This window comes from Pocillopora damicornis, chromosome 9 (genome assembly GCF_964200805.1).
Source record: "Pocillopora damicornis chromosome 9, jaPocDami1.2, whole genome shotgun sequence".
Lineage (NCBI taxonomy): Eukaryota > Metazoa > Cnidaria > Anthozoa > Scleractinia > Pocilloporidae > Pocillopora > Pocillopora damicornis.
The window spans coordinates 18,973,325-18,991,697 of record NC_142678.1 but is presented as its reverse complement, the minus strand read 5'-3'; the positions used below and the strand labels follow the sequence as shown (position 1 = coordinate 18,991,697).

Below are 18,373 nucleotides of genomic sequence, written 5' to 3'. Positions count from 1 at the left end.
ATTTTTCAGCTGCAGCTAACTTAGAATAACACAAAATAACACATTATAGGAGGGAAAAATTTTTAAGGGTAATTTTTTCAACAACAAAGGGTTCAAATTTGTCAATTTTTACGCCTAATAGCTGGATTTTCGACCGATTTACGGCTAACGGTTAACCCCATGGAGACCCTCGACTGGGTGACGCGCAAGATGTGAAATAAAAACGTTTTTAGCATTTGGAACTCGAATTTAGAGCGCTGGTTTATGAGGGGTTAGGAAAACCGGGAAAAACAAACTGCGGGAAATTGTGGAGGTAAGGGCCAACCTGGGAGAGACGGGCATGGGGAGAGTGTTGCCGCTACGCATTCCTGTTCTGTTCAATCTGAGATGCTTAATGAAGCTCACGCAAAAAAAACAAAAAACAAAAACAAAAAAAAAATATATATATATATACATATATCTTACGAGATATTCACCGATATCAAGGCAAGCGGGGATAAATTTCCTTCCCTCGTTAGTACCTTGTACCGGATCCGAAAAGTCACTAAGCCCTGATATTTTGACTTCACCGCAGATCTAAAAAACTGCGACAACGTAAATGTTTCAGCAGAACATCTCTACTGACGATAGCATATATTACAATCATTTTCAAAAAAGAGCCATGGGAAGGGGGGGAGGGTGAGTCGAGGTTCCGTTTGTCCCTCCGGGCTGGGAGTGTAAACGGCTACGTGGTTACAGGACAGATTCTCAAGAATCGTAGAGCTACGATTTCACAAGGTAAGGATAAGAATTTCCCAGAGTAATTGCTGGACTTAGGCTTCTTTCGTCTTCCTAGATTTTCCCCTCGTGCTTCATAACTCTACTCCATCTGAACACCCTACAGCGGTTTTTAGTATATACCACACAGGTGAATAGAGCTCTTAACATGGGCTGATTGGCTAATTCGGAATTAAATTGCCGAACCTGTATTAAGCGGTAGGTTGTCAAATTCCCGTATTTTTTCCTGGTCTCTATTAAGCGGTTGTGGTCATCCTTGAATGAGTCCCATACTTACTTAGTACTTACTTAGTACTTACTTAGGTTACTTAGGGCGGAACCACTCGAATAAAACGACGAATCCTCTCTGAAGTAAAATTTATTCCATATTTCTACCAAAATCAGTGTTGCAAATTATCTTTCTTCTTAGGACTGGTTGTATCTGACAAATTTCACGCAAGAAAATTAGGCAAATCATTTCCTTAGTAATTACTAAGAGGTTCAGCTGTCAAAATTCTAATTAATTGTTTTGTTTTTACGCCGCGTCATTGTTTTGTTGATGTTATTCGATACATTTTTGAGCGATTTTTAAAATAAGCTTCATATGAAAAAGAAATGATAAATTAGGGTACAAAATGTTGTTTTCTTGTCTTTTGTTTTTAACCTTATTAAACGGTGATAACACTCAGTCATAACACTCAGTTACGGTTTAAAAACGGTTGCTCGATTGTACCGTCCTCGTAAATTTGTGAATGAATGACATGGTTAGTTAAGAGACAAAAAAGACAAGTTCCTTGATGTCATTGCCTTCTGGAGTGTACGCCGGTATTTTCGCAAATTCCCGCCGAGATTCCCACGGGACGCCTGTCTGGATCTCTCTCGGGATGCCGGTGAGGAGATTTGTACCAGGGAGCTAGCAGCAACTCGGCCGGGATCCCCGCGCGGATAAAAACGAGCAAACAAAATTGAATGAAATCCGGTTTCGTCCGTAGTCTCACCAATCCAATATTTCACTTCCACCTCACTTTCCACTTCCTCTAAGTTTTTTTCGAGAAAGATCAGAGGTCTTCAGGATGTTTGAGTTCGCTAGTTGTATATGAATATATTCGCACGTGTGAAAGAAATCAGCTTTCCCCAAAACACACATGTGGTTAATGCTCACAGCTGTCCGTTAACTACGTATTCTCTTAAAATATATAACGTATTCTCTTTCTTGCCATTGGTTCTTTGCTCTTCAGTTCCAAACCCACACCTTCCTTCCCAAATCTTTCCCCCAATCACGGACCTCGTTAATTCACAACATTATTTGGTATCGTGCGCCAATTTTTACTTTTCTTACTTTCATAATAGTTAAAGGAAAAAACAACAAAAAAAAAAAAGAAAAAGAAAAAAGAAACCCAACAAACAAACAAACAAACAAACAAAAAATGAATAAAAAAACAAAAAACCTCTGCTTAAAACGCCTAAGCAAACCGCAATATTTTTTTTTTCACTTTTTTCCCTTTGCTATATAGTTGGCTTTTAGCCCAACGTAAACTTCTTGCTCTTTTTGTATATATTACTTTCCAATACCTGATATATTATCTTTAAAAAAACCATCAAATTCAAATGTACCAAAGAACATTAATCAATATTTAGAATCCATTATCGTTTACAGAGAAATAGATTTACCAAAAAAACTCATCTTAAATTGCAAATGTTACCATTTGCCTCTCCATGTTTGCCAGATAATATAATTCCCATTTCCGAAGCTAGCAATAAAAATCCACAATTTTAAATTGTTTTTCAATAAGTCACTCACTCACTTCTCTACCACAATCTACGTGTTTAATAAAGTTTAGCCCATAATTTAGAGCAGCTTTCAGTAGGGGAGTAACATTTTGACTCAAAAATTTAAAATACAAAAAAAACAAAAACAACAACTACACCCAGATACAGACTGTATTATAGTGTGGTAACAAACGAGCGAGACCTTTGCCCCAAGCTATAGCAGATCTCCGGAAAAGTGAATCATGAAGGAAGAACAGTGTTCTTCCTTCTGAGTTAGTCTCAAAGTTTTACACTGGAACGTCAAAGTTGACGCTTCCAAGAGTCACAACAGATGCCGTGAAATGGCGGCCATGGCGGCAGTACTTGATAAAAGTTGGGTTGTGTAGGAGAGTCACGGCCAGGAACCAGCGGTTGACAGCCTTTTGAGACATGCGCGGCTAATGGGGCTCCCGATTAAAGCCTGAACGACAAAGAGAGAGGAACGGCAATGTAGGCTGCGTTTGAGAGGTTTGGACGAGATCTGGAGGGACTTCGTCGAGTATTTCAAGTTAATTACCCTTCAAAAAATTAGTTCATGAAAACAAAGGAATCATAGCAATAGAGAAAATTGGCCAAAAGAGAGAAATTTCTCTCGTACTTTGAGTAAGAAGGGAGACAAAACGTTTTTTTTTTCCTTCACTATTGTGAAAAGTTTTTGTTAAAAGTCATTTAAACAAATATTACAAAGCTTCAGAATGTCCTGCCTCGATGCCAAACCTACAATATACAAGCTCTGTTGGAGATCCGGCGACAAAATAGATGCCTTAATACACGGTACTTGAAAACTAAGAACGAAATACTAAAGCACTTCAGACTCAAGGTGAAAAAAAGGTTACACACATAGGGATGTTTCTTTTTATCCTCATGAAAGGCTTAAAACTGTCCTATATCACCCAGAATGCAATCATCTTTCTAATGGTCGGCTTGAAAAGTAACTGTCAGTGAGATACGTGTTAGTTCCTCAAAAGACTGTGCAAAGTGGCAGAAAAGAAAGGCTAACTTTCAATATTCCCGTGTGACCACAGAATGGATATGAAATGAATAGTAACAAACCGAACATAGCTCGCATCGTAAGTTTCTTCTCAATAGTACCCATTTTTATCAAATCTAACTTGGGGAATGGAGTACGTTTTCTGTCAAATTTTCCACGATTTCACACAAATAACGACGCTTAACAAAAGAAAATGATTATTTCTTGCCCTCCGTGAAAAGATCATTTCTAGTGTTCTGATTGGTTGCTGAGTGCCAGTTGCCAGTGCATAAACAGCGCTGCGTTGTGATCTTATCAGGGAAACAAACGTGCCAATTGTCTCTAAGCTACAGTTGCCCATTCGTCTGTCCGCCCATTCGTGCGCACACTCATCTGTCTGATTATCAATCAAGCAAATCAGAATCCTAAGAATTCATCGCCCCAGCCGAGTCGTGATTCTGTAGACAGTTTACTTACGCTCTTGCAGGAGCTGGTGATCTTTTTGTCTGTCAGTAAACAAATGACAGAACGCCAGCATCACGGGATGTCTGTGGGCAACCAGCACAGTCACAAAACCTAGGTATGCGACAAAAACTAGAAAGAAAATGAAGAAACTTTGAAGTGAGAGTCAAAGGTTGTCCAGGATCCCATAGGTTATACTTTGGTTAGCATAACGACAACTCTGTAAATCTCGTGCAACCCTCTTGAACAATCAGACGTGAAGCTATTACAAATCGCTACTGAGCCACTACCGTTTGCTGCGTTCTAGGCAATTGGTTGGATCTTGTCACTGAGGAATTTCTGCTTTCCTTTCCTTTCGTCGCTGAAGTCTTATAAACATTATTTTCATTAGCTAAAAGCTGTTTTAGGAAATAATGAACAACATGGCAGCATAATAGGTCTGTCTGTTGTATATCTCACTTCACATAGCCTCTGCCACTTATAAATTGCTTGTACTGGGTGTGTGCTACGTAGCTTTGTCCCAAGCCTGAAAACCCTGCATCAGTGATGTTCGATCGATACGTGAGATGAAAATCACTCCTAAAAGCATGGCCTTCAGAATTCGCATAAAAGCAGAGAAAATTCCAAGAATTATGTTGTAGAAGAAGAAAAAGTACGACATGGTGGAGAATAGCCGCCTGAAAGAAAGAGAAAGAGACCAAAAATAAAGTGTACACGATACGGGCTGAATATTTTAAGCTAAGTGACCCATAAGCAAGATGTGAATTTAAGGGAATTACTAATTAACCTGGATGCAACCAGTGCAACACACAACAAACCAACAACCACAACTACATCAACAACAACAACCATCACAGGAACGAAAACAACAACACCCATTACCAACGCAACAAAATGAATAACAACAATAAACACCCAAAGAACGATAAAAATGTAGATATATGCCAAAAATCTTCTTATCAGAGACGTCTCTGTCTGCGACGTTCAATTAATCTACCGCAGCTTTGTGTTGAGTGTTCTCTCGGCGAGGCGTGAGTTGACCACTAAATATGACATATACAATTAACACGATAATAAAATTTGCTACGCCATTGGTCATACACAGCCAAATAGGACCGAACGGAGTTCAATACGGTCTGTAATGGTACCAAAATTTGAGAAGGAAACTAGACATCGGTTGTGGTTCTACGTTTTCATTAAAAAGAGAAAAAGAAAAAAAAAAGCAACAGTTACTCGGCGAAATGCTAGACAACAGTACATGACGCGTTCTGTCCACTTACACAGGCATGACGTGTTAAGTGTCACTTTAACTGTCCTTTTACATTGTCCAATTACAAACATGACACTGTCCTATTAGTGCTCAAATCAAGCTGGTGATTACCAATCACGTTCGAGAATTTCGCTATAGTTTTGATTAGTGCACTAATGGGACAGTGTACGGTTCACGTTATGCTTGCAACTGGCCATTTAACGCAACATGCCTGCGTGAATATACGCGTTGTACGCGTGCTGTAATAATTTTGTCAATCACTTAATGAGTTACGGACCTAATTGGACTGCACTCTGTCAGGCCTAGTACTATTCATAAATGACTACACGTGTTTGTCATGAGTAGATCAGTTGTTCAGGGCGTGCGTATCACACAACAAGAGATTCAGCTCAGACTGATATACAACAATATAAGTCGAGTCACAGAAGACGAAATGTGTTAGAAACAACTAGAAGAACAACAGAAAAATAGCCAAGGCCGAAGTGGGTCTTTAAAAACAACATTCCATGAGTACTAGATCGCGTCTCACAATAATTATGAAATTATAATTATAATTATAAAACCAGCTTAGCCACGAAATCCCGATCCTGCAAATATGTTACTGCATCTTGTTTTGATGCTTAGACAATCTTTAGAGTTGCATTCTACATGTAGTAGAGTATTTTTCAATTGAGTGTCGAAAGTAATCGATGATTGCTTTGATTTTGCTTAACCTCGCCGTATGATTGGTCCAGAAAGTTCGCGCCACTTTCTAAACCAATCAGATTCAAAACTCGAACGAATCGCGATTTGGTCACCCGCGTTTTCCCGCCTTTTATGCAGTACGCCCACAACGATCACAATAACCATACGACAACAATGTGATGCAATCATATGACTCTCATTCTTAAGATTCAAATCGATACAACATATACATTGGTAAAACTTACAACAAAGCAATTCCGGTTTCTTTCAAATGTTTCCATAATTCTGGGGTGAGCAATTCTTGCGACTGAAAACAATTGCCAGAGCAGCAGCCATAGTTGACAGAAAACTTTTCAGGGTGCCAAAACCTAGAAAAGAATCGAAGATAAAAACATCAAAGAGCTTCATGGTGAGATCACATTTGTACCAAGAGCATTGCGAAATTACGAGCCCACCTTATAGTATCAACAATGACCTAAAAAATTTGCAGGTTCATAAAATACTATTACTTCTCTTTAGCAACCGCGTTGCCTCTCAACCAAGGTTTAATCATAAACAATCTGAATCTCTTCAAATTTAAGTTTTGGTAACAGCATAAAGGTGTCGTTTCATGAATCCATGGTAAACGTTCACTCAAACGCGACAACTCTGTAGGAGAATAAAAGTTGCTGGGAAAGAAACGTTAAATAGTCCTTTTAAAGGACCACGTAAACTTTATTCTCAGAATTTCTAATCCCTACTATTGCGTATTTCTTTAGTACATCTGTATCATGTTCAAACAGGGTCAATGTCAGTATCTAAGAAATTGCGCCCCCACCCCTCCCCTAACCCAACATTAACTGTAACTTGTTAAGGTTAGGGGAGGGGTAGGTGGCAATTGCTCAGATATTGATGTCGATCATCCAAACGAACAAAGGAACAAACAGAAGATTTGCATTTAAGATACTGTGTGACATCAAATTCATTTTCCTTTACCAATCAATGTGTACTCTCACTGATATCCAGAAAATCGGATACTCTTCCCCTAGCAAGGGTAAAAAGAAAAAAAAGGTAACAATAAAATCCTAATAACACACTAATGCACGAAATATTGGAGATAATTATTATAGCAACATACAGTACACTTGACACATGACAAGCTTTGTAGGTGGCTTGATCCGTCAACGAATTCCTTCTCGTTATAAATTTGTGCACTAAACCGTAAACAGAAGTCTTAAGGTCCAACCAAGGACTCCCACAATTTTTCCGGGTCTAGAGTTCTTGAAAATCTTCCTTTTTCTATCATCATCGTTATATTTCTGTCGTCTTCTTGTGTTATCCTTATCATCTTCATGGTTATTATTTTCCCCATCACTGCTATTGTCATCATTATCATCATCATCATCATCATCATTATTATTATTAGTATCTTAAATACTAGAGTTATCATCGTCATCATCGTCATGCCGCAATGATTCGATTTAGCGCCCAGGCGCTTACTTACTTTTGGTACTTCAAGAAAGGGCGCTGACTCGAAACAGGGCGCTTGTTAGGGACAAGGCTCTTTTCTTTTTTTTTTTGTTTTTGTTTTTGAGAAACAGTAAAATGTAAGGAACAGGGCTTTGATGTTTATTTGAAAAGCATCCAAAAGACTGGAAAATGGATTTGTTGTTCCAGGATCCCTCCTAACTACAACGACTAGCCAAGCAATCATTGCAAAATTTATAGACAAATTCATTCGTTTGAAGGAACTGTGCATTCACTTGGACGTAACTGTTCAGAGACTGAGAGGAAGACCACTGTTTTTGTAAAGACGCTTTAAGTGAACAATTGAAGAAAGATGAACTACGGTTGATCTCAATGTCTACACATTCTAACAGTGTGTGTTTTCGGTATAGGGGTGCTTGTTGTAATTAGGGTGCTTACTCAGTAAGGGCGCTGGCGATTATTAACAAAACAGAATCGAGGGGGCGCTCACAAGCCGAACGAGACGCTTAATGGAATGAGGGCGCTAAATCGTATCATAACAGTTATCTGTATCTTCATCATCCTTTATATCATTAGAAGTATTATCATTGTTAATTATCATTATCATCATTATCATCATCGTTATTATTTTCTTCACCATGATCACAATTTCATTCAAAATATGGTATCCAGTCCTTTCGTACCAACCGTCGTTTCGTAACTAAATTCGGACAGTTCGTACCCAGTTTGGGCAAAGGCAGTTCAAGTTTCCAAACAGCCACCGTTAATATGCAAACATGTTTACTTTGTGCAGTGGGCGAAATATAAGGACTTGTATGGAAACGAAAAGTCGCCTTCTTAACCTAAAAATCTGATCTAAAAATCTACCAAGCTATTCCTATGTAACGTAACAAACCGACCTTACGTTTAACATACTTAAAATGGAAAACATACTTTCTTCGTAAGGGTGCGAAACAACTCAACTACCTGGGTACCAATGGTCCTGGAAACGACCGGTAACAAAAAAGATAGAGCGCACTTTTGAATAGGGAGTTTAAGAAAACCACGACAGCGACAGCGACGGCGACGGGAATGACACGACACAAAACGTTTAATAAGCAGAACAACGGCTGTGCACGTGGTTAAAAAATCTTTTTAAATTTCTTTCCGTAAATCTGCAGAACAACAACTTGAAATGACCCAAATTTGCGTTCTAATGCTTGCGTTCGACGGCTAATTTCTTTAAACTTCCATTTCTAATTTAAAGCTGTGTTCCATATTCAGTTTCGAGATATTTTGACAGCGAGAAAGAAAGTACATGACTTTAGAGTATCGCGAGATTCCTAGGTAAAATATAAGTTCATTTTTTAACCAACCGCTGTCGTCGTTTCTTAAACTTCCTATTATCCGTCAGTTGACTACAGTACGTACCACTGAAGCTGCGGGTGTCAAGAACAGGTCCTTTGAAAATGTTTCTTGCCCTTGATACAACTGAAGCACGTGTTTTCTGAAATAAATTTTAAAACATTGGACGTTAGCGCGTTGGTTCAGAAATCGTTTACAACAACAACTCCATTTTGCAAGGGTGCATAGTTGCCACGGAATACTTTATCGTAATAAACAGTATAAAATAGAGTCAAAAAGTAATAAAAAAAAAGTGGAGCAACATCAAAAGAGAAATGACAGCAGACAAGACAAGTCCTGCTTCTATCCCGCCTGCAAAGAAAATTAAAAAAAGAAAAAAAAATTACCATAAAAATTTACCATCTAACCAAGTCTATTTACTCACCTGAACTTGAGCCGTACTTTCCAGTAACAACGGATGAACAACTTCCTGCTGATTTCAGGAAAACTTGCTATCTGCATAGTCATTGCTAACCAGATCATTGGCCTTTCTCTCACACACATTACTTCCCTGCAGTCTTGCTTTATTTACACTCTTCGTTGCTCGACTTGCGACTCTAATGACAAAATTTCATCCACAAGCTAAGACAAAAGCTCAATGTGATGTCATATCATAATGGATTTATTTTCTTTAATAGTTGAAGATCATAGATGATGATTCGTCGACGCAAAATTATATACTTTTTGACGCTTCATCCTGATCTGCCAGAGGTGAGATCGACTAAGAGGTCAAAGTTGTGATTATCTTTCTGCGTCACGAAGTCTTCCTTTAGTCACAGAAGTTTGGCATTCAGTTATTTATTTGGAATACTGTGGGTTTTTGCTGTATCGCACTGAGCCTTCCGTTAAAAAGGTTGAAGTAGTAGATTGTGATTTTATTGCGGTTCCGCTGATGTTAGCTGTTACACCTAGCCGTATACTTCATACTGTCACAGATCTAGAGCGCTCTGTTGTTATTCCACAGAGCGCTTCAAGCTCAGTGATCTGAAAGACAATGATCTTTGAAAACCAAATTCCTCACGAGAAACTTATGAGCACGTACATCACATGAAAGCCAGTACGGTAGCCGATAACGAATATACACTATCCCTTGAGCCATGCTCGTTTTTCATCCCATCACCTAAACACATCTCTTTTTTAGTACAATTTCTAAATCATTTTAGGATATATTGTACTTGTGGGTAGATTTGTCATAATTTACCCGTTTATGACAAATTCACACAATGATCAAATGGAAAATCGGTGTAAAGATGGCTAAGGTAAGTCCATAATATATATTCCACTTAGAGGATGAATTTCTCAGAATTTACCCCGTTTTTCTAGAATTTACTGATCAAATGGAAAATCGGTGTAAAGTTGGTTACGGTAAGTCCGTAGGATTTATTCCACCTAAAGAATCAATTTCACAGAATTTACCCCTTTTGAAACTGTCAAACTTCGAGCGAGGAAATCTTTACGATCTTCTTACACTTTTGCATTGCTTCTCTCCCCTAGATGGGAAGTGACACGCAGAAAACACGGTCACAACGCACTTTGGTTGGAAAAATAAAACCACACTCTGTTGATTACTAGGTGTGAGGACATAGCTACAACGGAAGACACGACTGCAACGCTACAGGAGGTTTGGATCGGCTAGAAAACAGGAGAGAGGTTTAGGTCGGGTAGAAATCAGCGAGGTTTGAGCCAGGTCGTGTTCCCTACTACCAATTCCTTGTTCAGTGTTTTTCGACTCGACTCAAACATTCTGTCATACGCTCCGTCGATATCATCGTGCTTTGAATTTTACTTCCACGCATGGTTTCCTAACTAAACACCTGGAACGAGCTAGTTTCTTGTTTACAGACAGAAAAACTTACCATAATGGACGTCTACAGAATTAGCCGAGCTGGTGTCACCATGAGTTTTGTACTTTTCAATATATACCCTTCTTATCACGTCCACTAAGGAAAGAACTGCCATGAAAACCTGAGTAGAACGTAACACATTATAAGAGAGTACCAGCATGTAATTCCTCTATGAACTAATGCTGTTGTTTTACCATTAAAATTCTCCTGCTATGAACTTGCAGCTTATTTGATGTTTGACTCCAGACAAAGATTTGCACTTTGTAACATTAAAAAACTCTTCCACAATATTTCTGAGATCCATTCTTATAACACCCAATCTTCTGTCCCTGACAAATTTTATAAACAAAGCTCTTGATTGTCAACTCAACCGCTGGCACTCTGTCCCCAGAATTGGAGAGAATAGCACTCGAGTTACCTGTGGGCTGGAAACTTTGAATCTGTCTCGAAAGTAATACATAAAATGCATTTATGTATGTAGGTATGTATGAGAAAAGAAATCAAACACAAAAACAGTAACGAGCGTGATAAACTAATGACCACGGTGACGATGATGATGGAGCAGATAGTGTAATTCACTCCGTAAGCAAGTCGCACAGTTAGTCAGTCAGACAGTCAGTCATTCTGCCATCACAGTATCGATAAAAATTATCCAACTCACCTGAAAGATCGTTAAAGCGCTAACAAATGTTGTTATGAGTGCGGTGTCTGAGTCAATCAAAACGCAGAGAAAATCCCAAGCGACAAATCTTACTGGTATAGAATTAACCAACAAATCGTAGAAAAATTAGCAACAAGACAGGCTGGTGCTTTTGTCCTCTTTGTTTACAACCGTATAGTGTCAGGCTAGTCCCTTAAAAAAACTAACTCTCTATCACAACGCTGATAGATGTATTCTGTACCAGGTCACTTCTCCGATATGTCAGCTCGCCAACACTATTGGTCAACTCGTCAACAGCGACATATTTGGTCAACTCTCATTTTATAGTTTCAATCTTAAAGAGCTCAATCCGAGATTGATATTCAATACTAATTAGTGATATACAGTGCGTAACGTGAATAGCCTATGTACAGATTGTAAAATAAAGAAACGTGTCTTGTGGCTGATTTCTACTGAGAAAATACTGTTATTTTCCTGAGAATTCTGTGCTTGATTTTCGATTCAGGCGTTTCCCTCATAAGCTGTCAGGCGATAGAGATCTCATGCGAATAATCCTACTGTGGGAAAAAACCCATTTTGCAACAATTTATCTGCATAAAATTTATATGCAGTATATCGTCAGAGTTTGGTATCCAACCCTGCTAGATTATCAATTTTAACCGCTCACGAAATTGATCCTGGATACAGGAGTTTCGTCATGTGAGCGATCTCCGTTTCTCTGGCCAAACGCGTTCCACGGATTTCGTCGCCACCTTAGAAAAGAAAAGTTAATGATATTTTATCAGCAGTAAAAGCCTCCACGCAAACGTTAACAACAGTTACCCTTATCTGGGGATGGTTCCAGACAAGTTATGAAGTACAGAGAGGGAGCAAGTAGTAACTCCTCCCCAATCTCCATCCATGGACAGGTTTTTATAGGCAGCGTTCAAAACTGTGAGAAGATTATCACGAAAATAGAGAATTATCGACAAAATATCGTGCCATAGAAACACTTGTCTTGTAAATGTCGAAAGTAACCATTATCGCTTTGTTAATGCTTTACTTCGCTCTGTTATTGGTCCAGAAAACTCGCACCACTCTTTCAACCAATCAGATTCAAAACTAAAACCAATCACGACTTGGCGTTTCAGGATGTTTGGTTGTTTTTTATTTGGACTTGTCGTATGGCTCTGTAAAGTAGAAGCTGTTGTTAAGACAATCGCGATAGAGTACTGAACCATTCAAACAAGTTTTGTCTTGGCCGATATATCGTTTCAACTCAGCGATATACATTATCGTTACGTATCCTGTTTCCTTGTGCAGATCTCCAGGAACGTTTCAATTTTCTTTCGCTTATTTTGCGAGAGAGTGGTGGTTTCTTATGCTATCCTTTAAGGCGGAAATTGGCGCACGGCTAGCCAAAATTGATTACCTCGCGCATGCCCGATGTTAAACTACTGTGTGCCGTGTTCCTCACATGTGACTTACCCTTCTCTCAGACTTCTTTCTCACTTCACGATAGAGCAGGATACCGAACCTCATCCAAATGAATGCAAGGCCAAGGTTAATTGGAACTGACCCCAGATATGTGAGGTCAAATAATTCCTTCTGGTACTCTCCCTAAGTGAAAAAAAAAAGTAATTAAAAAAAATGAATAAATAAATAAATAAATAGAATAAAAGAATAACAAAAACATATGAATAAATAACTAAGTGGAGGCTGGTCATTATTCATCACCTGGGGGAGGGGGTGGGGGTAGGAGTACTTTGGTTCTTCTATGATAAATTGACCTGATCACCCCCTCAAGACTCTGTAATATCCTTACAACCCCCTTCCCATCCCACCACCCTCCCCTTTGGTCACAAAATAATAGATCATTAGAAATCAAAGAGCACATGTTAGCAGCGAGTTGCCCATTCAAAGAAATCGAATTGTGATCTAGATACCTATCAAGAAATGGTCAAAAAGCGGTTTTCTTTTGCAAAAAGAAAAATTCAGCTTTATCGGAGCACACATGCCTAACTAACCATACAGTTGGGCGGGATAATTCTAAAATTATCACCACTAATCGGCGTTACCGCCAGCGCCTTTGTTTGGAAGCTTGGCTGTAATATGTAAGATTTCACCATAAATGACCTCGGTGGTTGTTAAATTTCTTGATATTTTAATTTTGCATCGTCGCTCATGAACTATACATGAGCTTGTGACAAGCAAGTGATAGCCTGAGGCAAGAAGGCAGTATTACACCCTACCAGTGGGCGTCCACTACAAATGGGCGGCTTTTATTTCCGATGGAATAAGTACTTCGCTACAGTGACACCCAAATGTAATAAGAACGTGATGCGCTAAGTGTCCTTGTGATTTTGGGTGGTTCCGATCTACTCCTCTTCGTATAAAAGGAGGGAACGAGTTATCTTCAGGTGAAGAGCTGACGGCAGAGTGAGCTTTAAGGCTGAGAACTACACGATGTTCAAGTTCGTGGTATTCCTCCTTCTTTCCGAAAATGCTCTCTCGTTGGAGTTGGGCGAGACCCCAGCTGAAGAAAGAGAAATTCAAGGGGAGCTTCTGAAATTCAAGGCTGACAAAGTAACTGCGACTTCCAACAAAGTAACTGAAGACCAACAGACTTACGAGAAAGTTAGCAAAGGTAAATTCTGCTAGTAATTCATTAACCTAGTGGTTTACTTACCAAGTTTACCCGCTAATTAGTACTCCTCATACTCAATCGCTAGAGTGAGATTAACAACCGTTTTTCCATTTGAAATTCGTCTTGGCTTAACGGGTAAGGTTAGTTCAAGAGGAAACTTTAAGGATGGTTGAAGAAAGCAAAGCTCTGCTGAATTACCCTCCAAAAGGAAGGGGACATTAAGAAGCAAAGAGCACCGTACCAACCCGCGAAAAGTTAACGAAACATCAACGTGGCAATAAGTTTTACATGCATGCATGTTATACACACCTGACTGAATACAAAGCCATACCACTTACTTGCATGTTATGTGCCAAGGAGTTCCTGCTTACGCATGTTTTGTTGGCAAATTTGCAACCTCTTTGGCACATTATGGAATTTTTTTATGGCCAGGACAAGTAAAATTAGGTAGTTCTGATGAAGACGACAACAGTCATCAATAGAATGTACGAGGGATCTTTGAGCAAGAAACCACAACAACACAAATAATTTATGCTCCCTTTAAACTGCGCAAACAATATACACCGCGCAATTTAAGATCAATGTGATAACACGTTGCAGGGTTTTATACACCGACCAGAGATAACTGCATCAAATATATGGTCATCACCGTAGCACTGCAAATTCTAATGTTTCGCCTCAGCATACTAATAACAATTCATTGTTGTAACTACCCGTAAGAACGCAGTCCCGCTAAAATACGTTTGCATAATGTATGGATTTTCTTAGGCTCAGCGGAGGTGCGAAGTAGCGTGTCGCTGTAGCGCCAGAGTCGTATAGCGCGAAGGAGCTTGTCGAAATTAAATGCTTGAACTTGATTAAAAAGTTCTATCAGACGCTGAGCTTTTGCTGTATGTGCTTTTGTCGAAATTAATTTCTGAATTTAGTTTGACACGGCGGGGGCACGACATCTGAACTGGACAAAACAATTCATTCTCGTAACTTCCCGCGAGAACGCAATCCCGCCAAATACATTAGCAGAATTTATGAGATTTGTTTGGCTCGGTGGAGGCGCGACATTTGAAGCGCTGTCGCGCCAGAGTCGTAGTCTCGTGTAGTACGGCTTGCCGAACTTAATTAAAAGGTATTATTCAGACGCTGTGCTCTGCCGCGCTTTTGTTTTTGAATTGAATTCGACACAGTGGATGCACGACCTCTGAACTGGGCCAAAAATATTTAAACCTTAATAACCTGATCGGGTGAAAGCGCGTTGTCGCAAAAATTGCTAATCATCCTGGGTGCATGTAACCCTTTAACTCCCAAGATCTCATTAGTAATTCTCCTTACTGTCTGCCATACAGTTCTTGTGTTGTTAATTTGGAGAATTTGGTATTGGATCAACTTATAATCCCCCAATTGATATTTTCCTCATCATTATCACTCGTCTGATTGATATTGTACTGATATTGTAAGGAGAAATTCTGTCTTGGTCACTCATGGGAGTTAATAAAGAAATTTATAAGGTCTTTCCTCTCTAACTGATCAATGAAATCTTGATTGGGTTTGGATTGAACTGCATAGTTTACACACAGAAATCATAGTCTCTACACATTCTACGGACTGTGTTGACCGTCTTTTTTTTTTTTTTTTAATAGATTACAACACCGTAGGAGTACGAGCACGGCGTATGACATATCGAAGTTGTGGTGAAGTATCGTACAATCCCACATCTTCCATTTGCTGCGCTGATCGAGTAATACGAATTTCGGGTTTGACTTCCTCGTGCTGCGGAGCCAACGCTTACAACACAAGGTATGGCAGGTGTTGCGGTGATAAAATTGTCAGAAAATCAGGCTCAGCCTGTTGCAATTCCCAACCCTACGACAAAAGAGTCCGAATGTGCTGCGCCGGTAAAGTAGTCGGTAAATCTGGCTTCACCTCAGCCTGCTGTGGTTCCAAATCCTACAACTCAAGAACACAATTGTGTTGTGATGGTAAAGTAGTTGGTAGATCGGTTCCAGCCTTGGCTTGTTGTGGATCTCAAACCTACGACAAAAGATTCCGAATGTGCTGTGGCAATAAAATAGTCGGTAAATCTGGTTTTACCTCAGCCTGCTGTGGTCTACAGTCATACAACACGCGAAGCAAAATGTGCTGTGCCGGTAAAATAGTCGGTAAATCTGGCTTAACCTCAGCTGCCTGCTGTGGTTCCAAATCCTACGACACAAGAAGACAATTGTGTTGTGATGGTAAAGTAGTTAGTAGATCAGTTCCAGCCCCACTGGCCTGTTGTGGATCTCAAACCTACGACAAAAGATTCCGAATGTGCTGTGGTGGTAAAAGAGTCGGTAAATCTGGTTTTACCTCAGCCTGCTGTGGTTCCAAATCCTACAACTCAAGAACACAATTGTGTTGTGATGGTAAAGTAGTTGGTATATCGGCTCTAGCCCCGCTGGCCTGTTGTGGATCTCAAACCTACAACAGAGTCCGAATGTGCTGTGGCGGTAAAATAGTGGGTAAATCTGGTTTTACCTCAGCCTGCTGTGGTCTGCAGTCATACAACACACGAAGCCAAATGTGCTGTGCCGGTAAAATAGTCGGTAAATCAAGTGCAAACTCTGCTTGCTGTGGCTTAAAAACCTTCGACAAAAAATTCAAAATGTGCTGTAGTGGTGAAGTCCAAGCAAAGTCTGGTGTAACCTTTGCTTGCTGTGGTCCTCGCAGCTTTGACAGAAGATTCTACAAATGCTGTCAGGGTCAAGTGCGATCGAGTTGTTAAGTAAGAACGTGATTTCTACTGCTGACTTATGTTGTTATAGCCGTGTATGATTTTCCGCCTTTTAATAATAAATAGAAGTAATGGCGTGATTTACATCTTTTAAACTTCTAATTTTCAATTTCAAAAACTGATTTCTGGTAAATAAGTTTAAATCAGTACACCTGTTGGAAGTCCTGTGTTTCCCAATTTTCCCTTTTTTTACTATCAATGTTGTTACTCGTTGGAAGCAAGCAATAAATGTGGTTATCAAACAACTCAATAAAAGTGTTAGAAAAATTCGAGAAGCCGAGTATCTGAAATTTTCTCGCCGTAATATTTTACGAAATCGTATTTTCATAATGAATTCTAGTAACAAATATCGTTTCTCAAAGCAACTAATACCGGTTCCTTAGTGTTGCACAGCCTTAACTGGTTCACCTAACCCAGCCGAGACCAAACTGACACATCCAAGCTTGGAATTCAACAAAAAGAGGGAGCTGTGATAATTAAAAGATTTAGTTTTTTTAACCTGGCTGGGGTCTTGCCCAAATTTATCGAGAAAGCGCTATGGCAAAGAAGCAAGAAAACCTCGACCTTGAACATAATTCAGTTTCTAGCTTTAAGTAAAACTCTCTCTGCCGTCAGTTCTATAGCTCATACTTCCGAAACGTGCTCAAAATTACTTCACTTAACAGGAACTGGTTGAACGGGTATCGAATCAAACCGATGTAAGTTCATTTTCCGTTCCTGTGAAACAAAGCCGTGACATGTTGATCACGTCCCGAAATAAATCAGACGTGTTTCTCTCGAATGCTGTTTTAGAAAACTAAAATGACCTTCCTAGTTGACTCTTTTACTCCCAAACATCAGTATCTGTATTCTCCAAACTCTTTTGTATACATTGCCTTAGGTGCTGACAAGAAGAACTTGCTTAACAATCACCAGCGTCTTAAGTTGGTGATCATTTCCTTTATTCTTTTGACCCATCTATAAGTAAAGGCTTTAAACGCAGTAGTTAAATCGACAGAAAATAAAGCAATTAGTCGTTTCGGTGCCATTATGAAGCAATGAATACTTGATATACCTAAAGGTGCAATCAAACTACAGCTACCTAAGAGCGGAACCGGAAACTAACAAAATAGCCTCCATTTTACCCGAAAGTACGCTCCTATATTTGTCCTTGGACATTATCTGTTCCTCAAAGCTCTTAGTTTTCCTCGAGCTTCGCTCTCGGGCTGCAATGCCTTGCGTTTGTGTTCGTTAAATCACCGTACATCTTATTTCGAGAGCGCTCCGGAAATTACAGCATGATCAAAGAGGAAAAAAGATCTGTAGACAGACCAGTTGGTCATGTGTTCGGTGCACTTAACGGGTTGATGTGTGGCAACGTTTGATTCTCACTGTGCCCTTATTTTTTTAAAAAAGACATTGATAAAAGTCGTGGAGCATCCGAGCGACAACAGGTGTGTACTAATCCATTTTTAGCTTTCAATCGATCGCATTTGGACCAATTTATATCACAAACACGTTCGTGTTTCTGGTTTGGAGAGCTCTCTTCTTCTAAGGTAATTAAATATAGAAATTTAATTTCGTTCTAGGAGATTTATTTACTGAAGTACATGATTGTTTATCTGTTTTGGCCACACACCTTCTCTTAGTTTCCTTCGTTTGAGAAGCAAAATTACCAAAGAAGGAGAGAGTTTTCCGAACTATAAAGAACTGTTT

General features: G+C 39.4%; 2 protein-coding genes across 2 annotated transcripts; one reads left to right on the top strand and one right to left on the bottom strand.

Moving 5' to 3' along the window:
- Positions 1-2,697: 2,697 nt before the first annotated feature.
- On the bottom strand, positions 2,698-9,143 carry LOC149040501 (uncharacterized). Its single transcript, XM_089181568.1, has 6 exons — positions 9,128-9,143; positions 8,939-8,982; positions 8,808-8,883; positions 6,906-6,954; positions 6,176-6,298; positions 2,698-4,653 (listed from the first exon to the last, which is right to left on the bottom strand). The coding sequence occupies exons 1-6, from the start codon at positions 9,141-9,143 to the stop codon at positions 4,482-4,484; spliced, it is 480 nt and encodes a 159-aa protein (XP_089037694.1). The 3' UTR covers positions 2,698-4,481.
- Positions 9,144-13,730: 4,587 nt separating this feature from the next.
- LOC113677936 (uncharacterized) lies at positions 13,731-16,669 on the top strand. The gene is made up of 2 exons (XM_027194799.2): positions 13,731-13,911; positions 15,546-16,669. Exons 1-2 carry the CDS (start codon positions 13,731-13,733, stop codon positions 16,667-16,669), a joined length of 1,305 nt encoding a protein of 434 aa, XP_027050600.2.
- Positions 16,670-18,373: the final 1,704 nt, after the last annotated feature.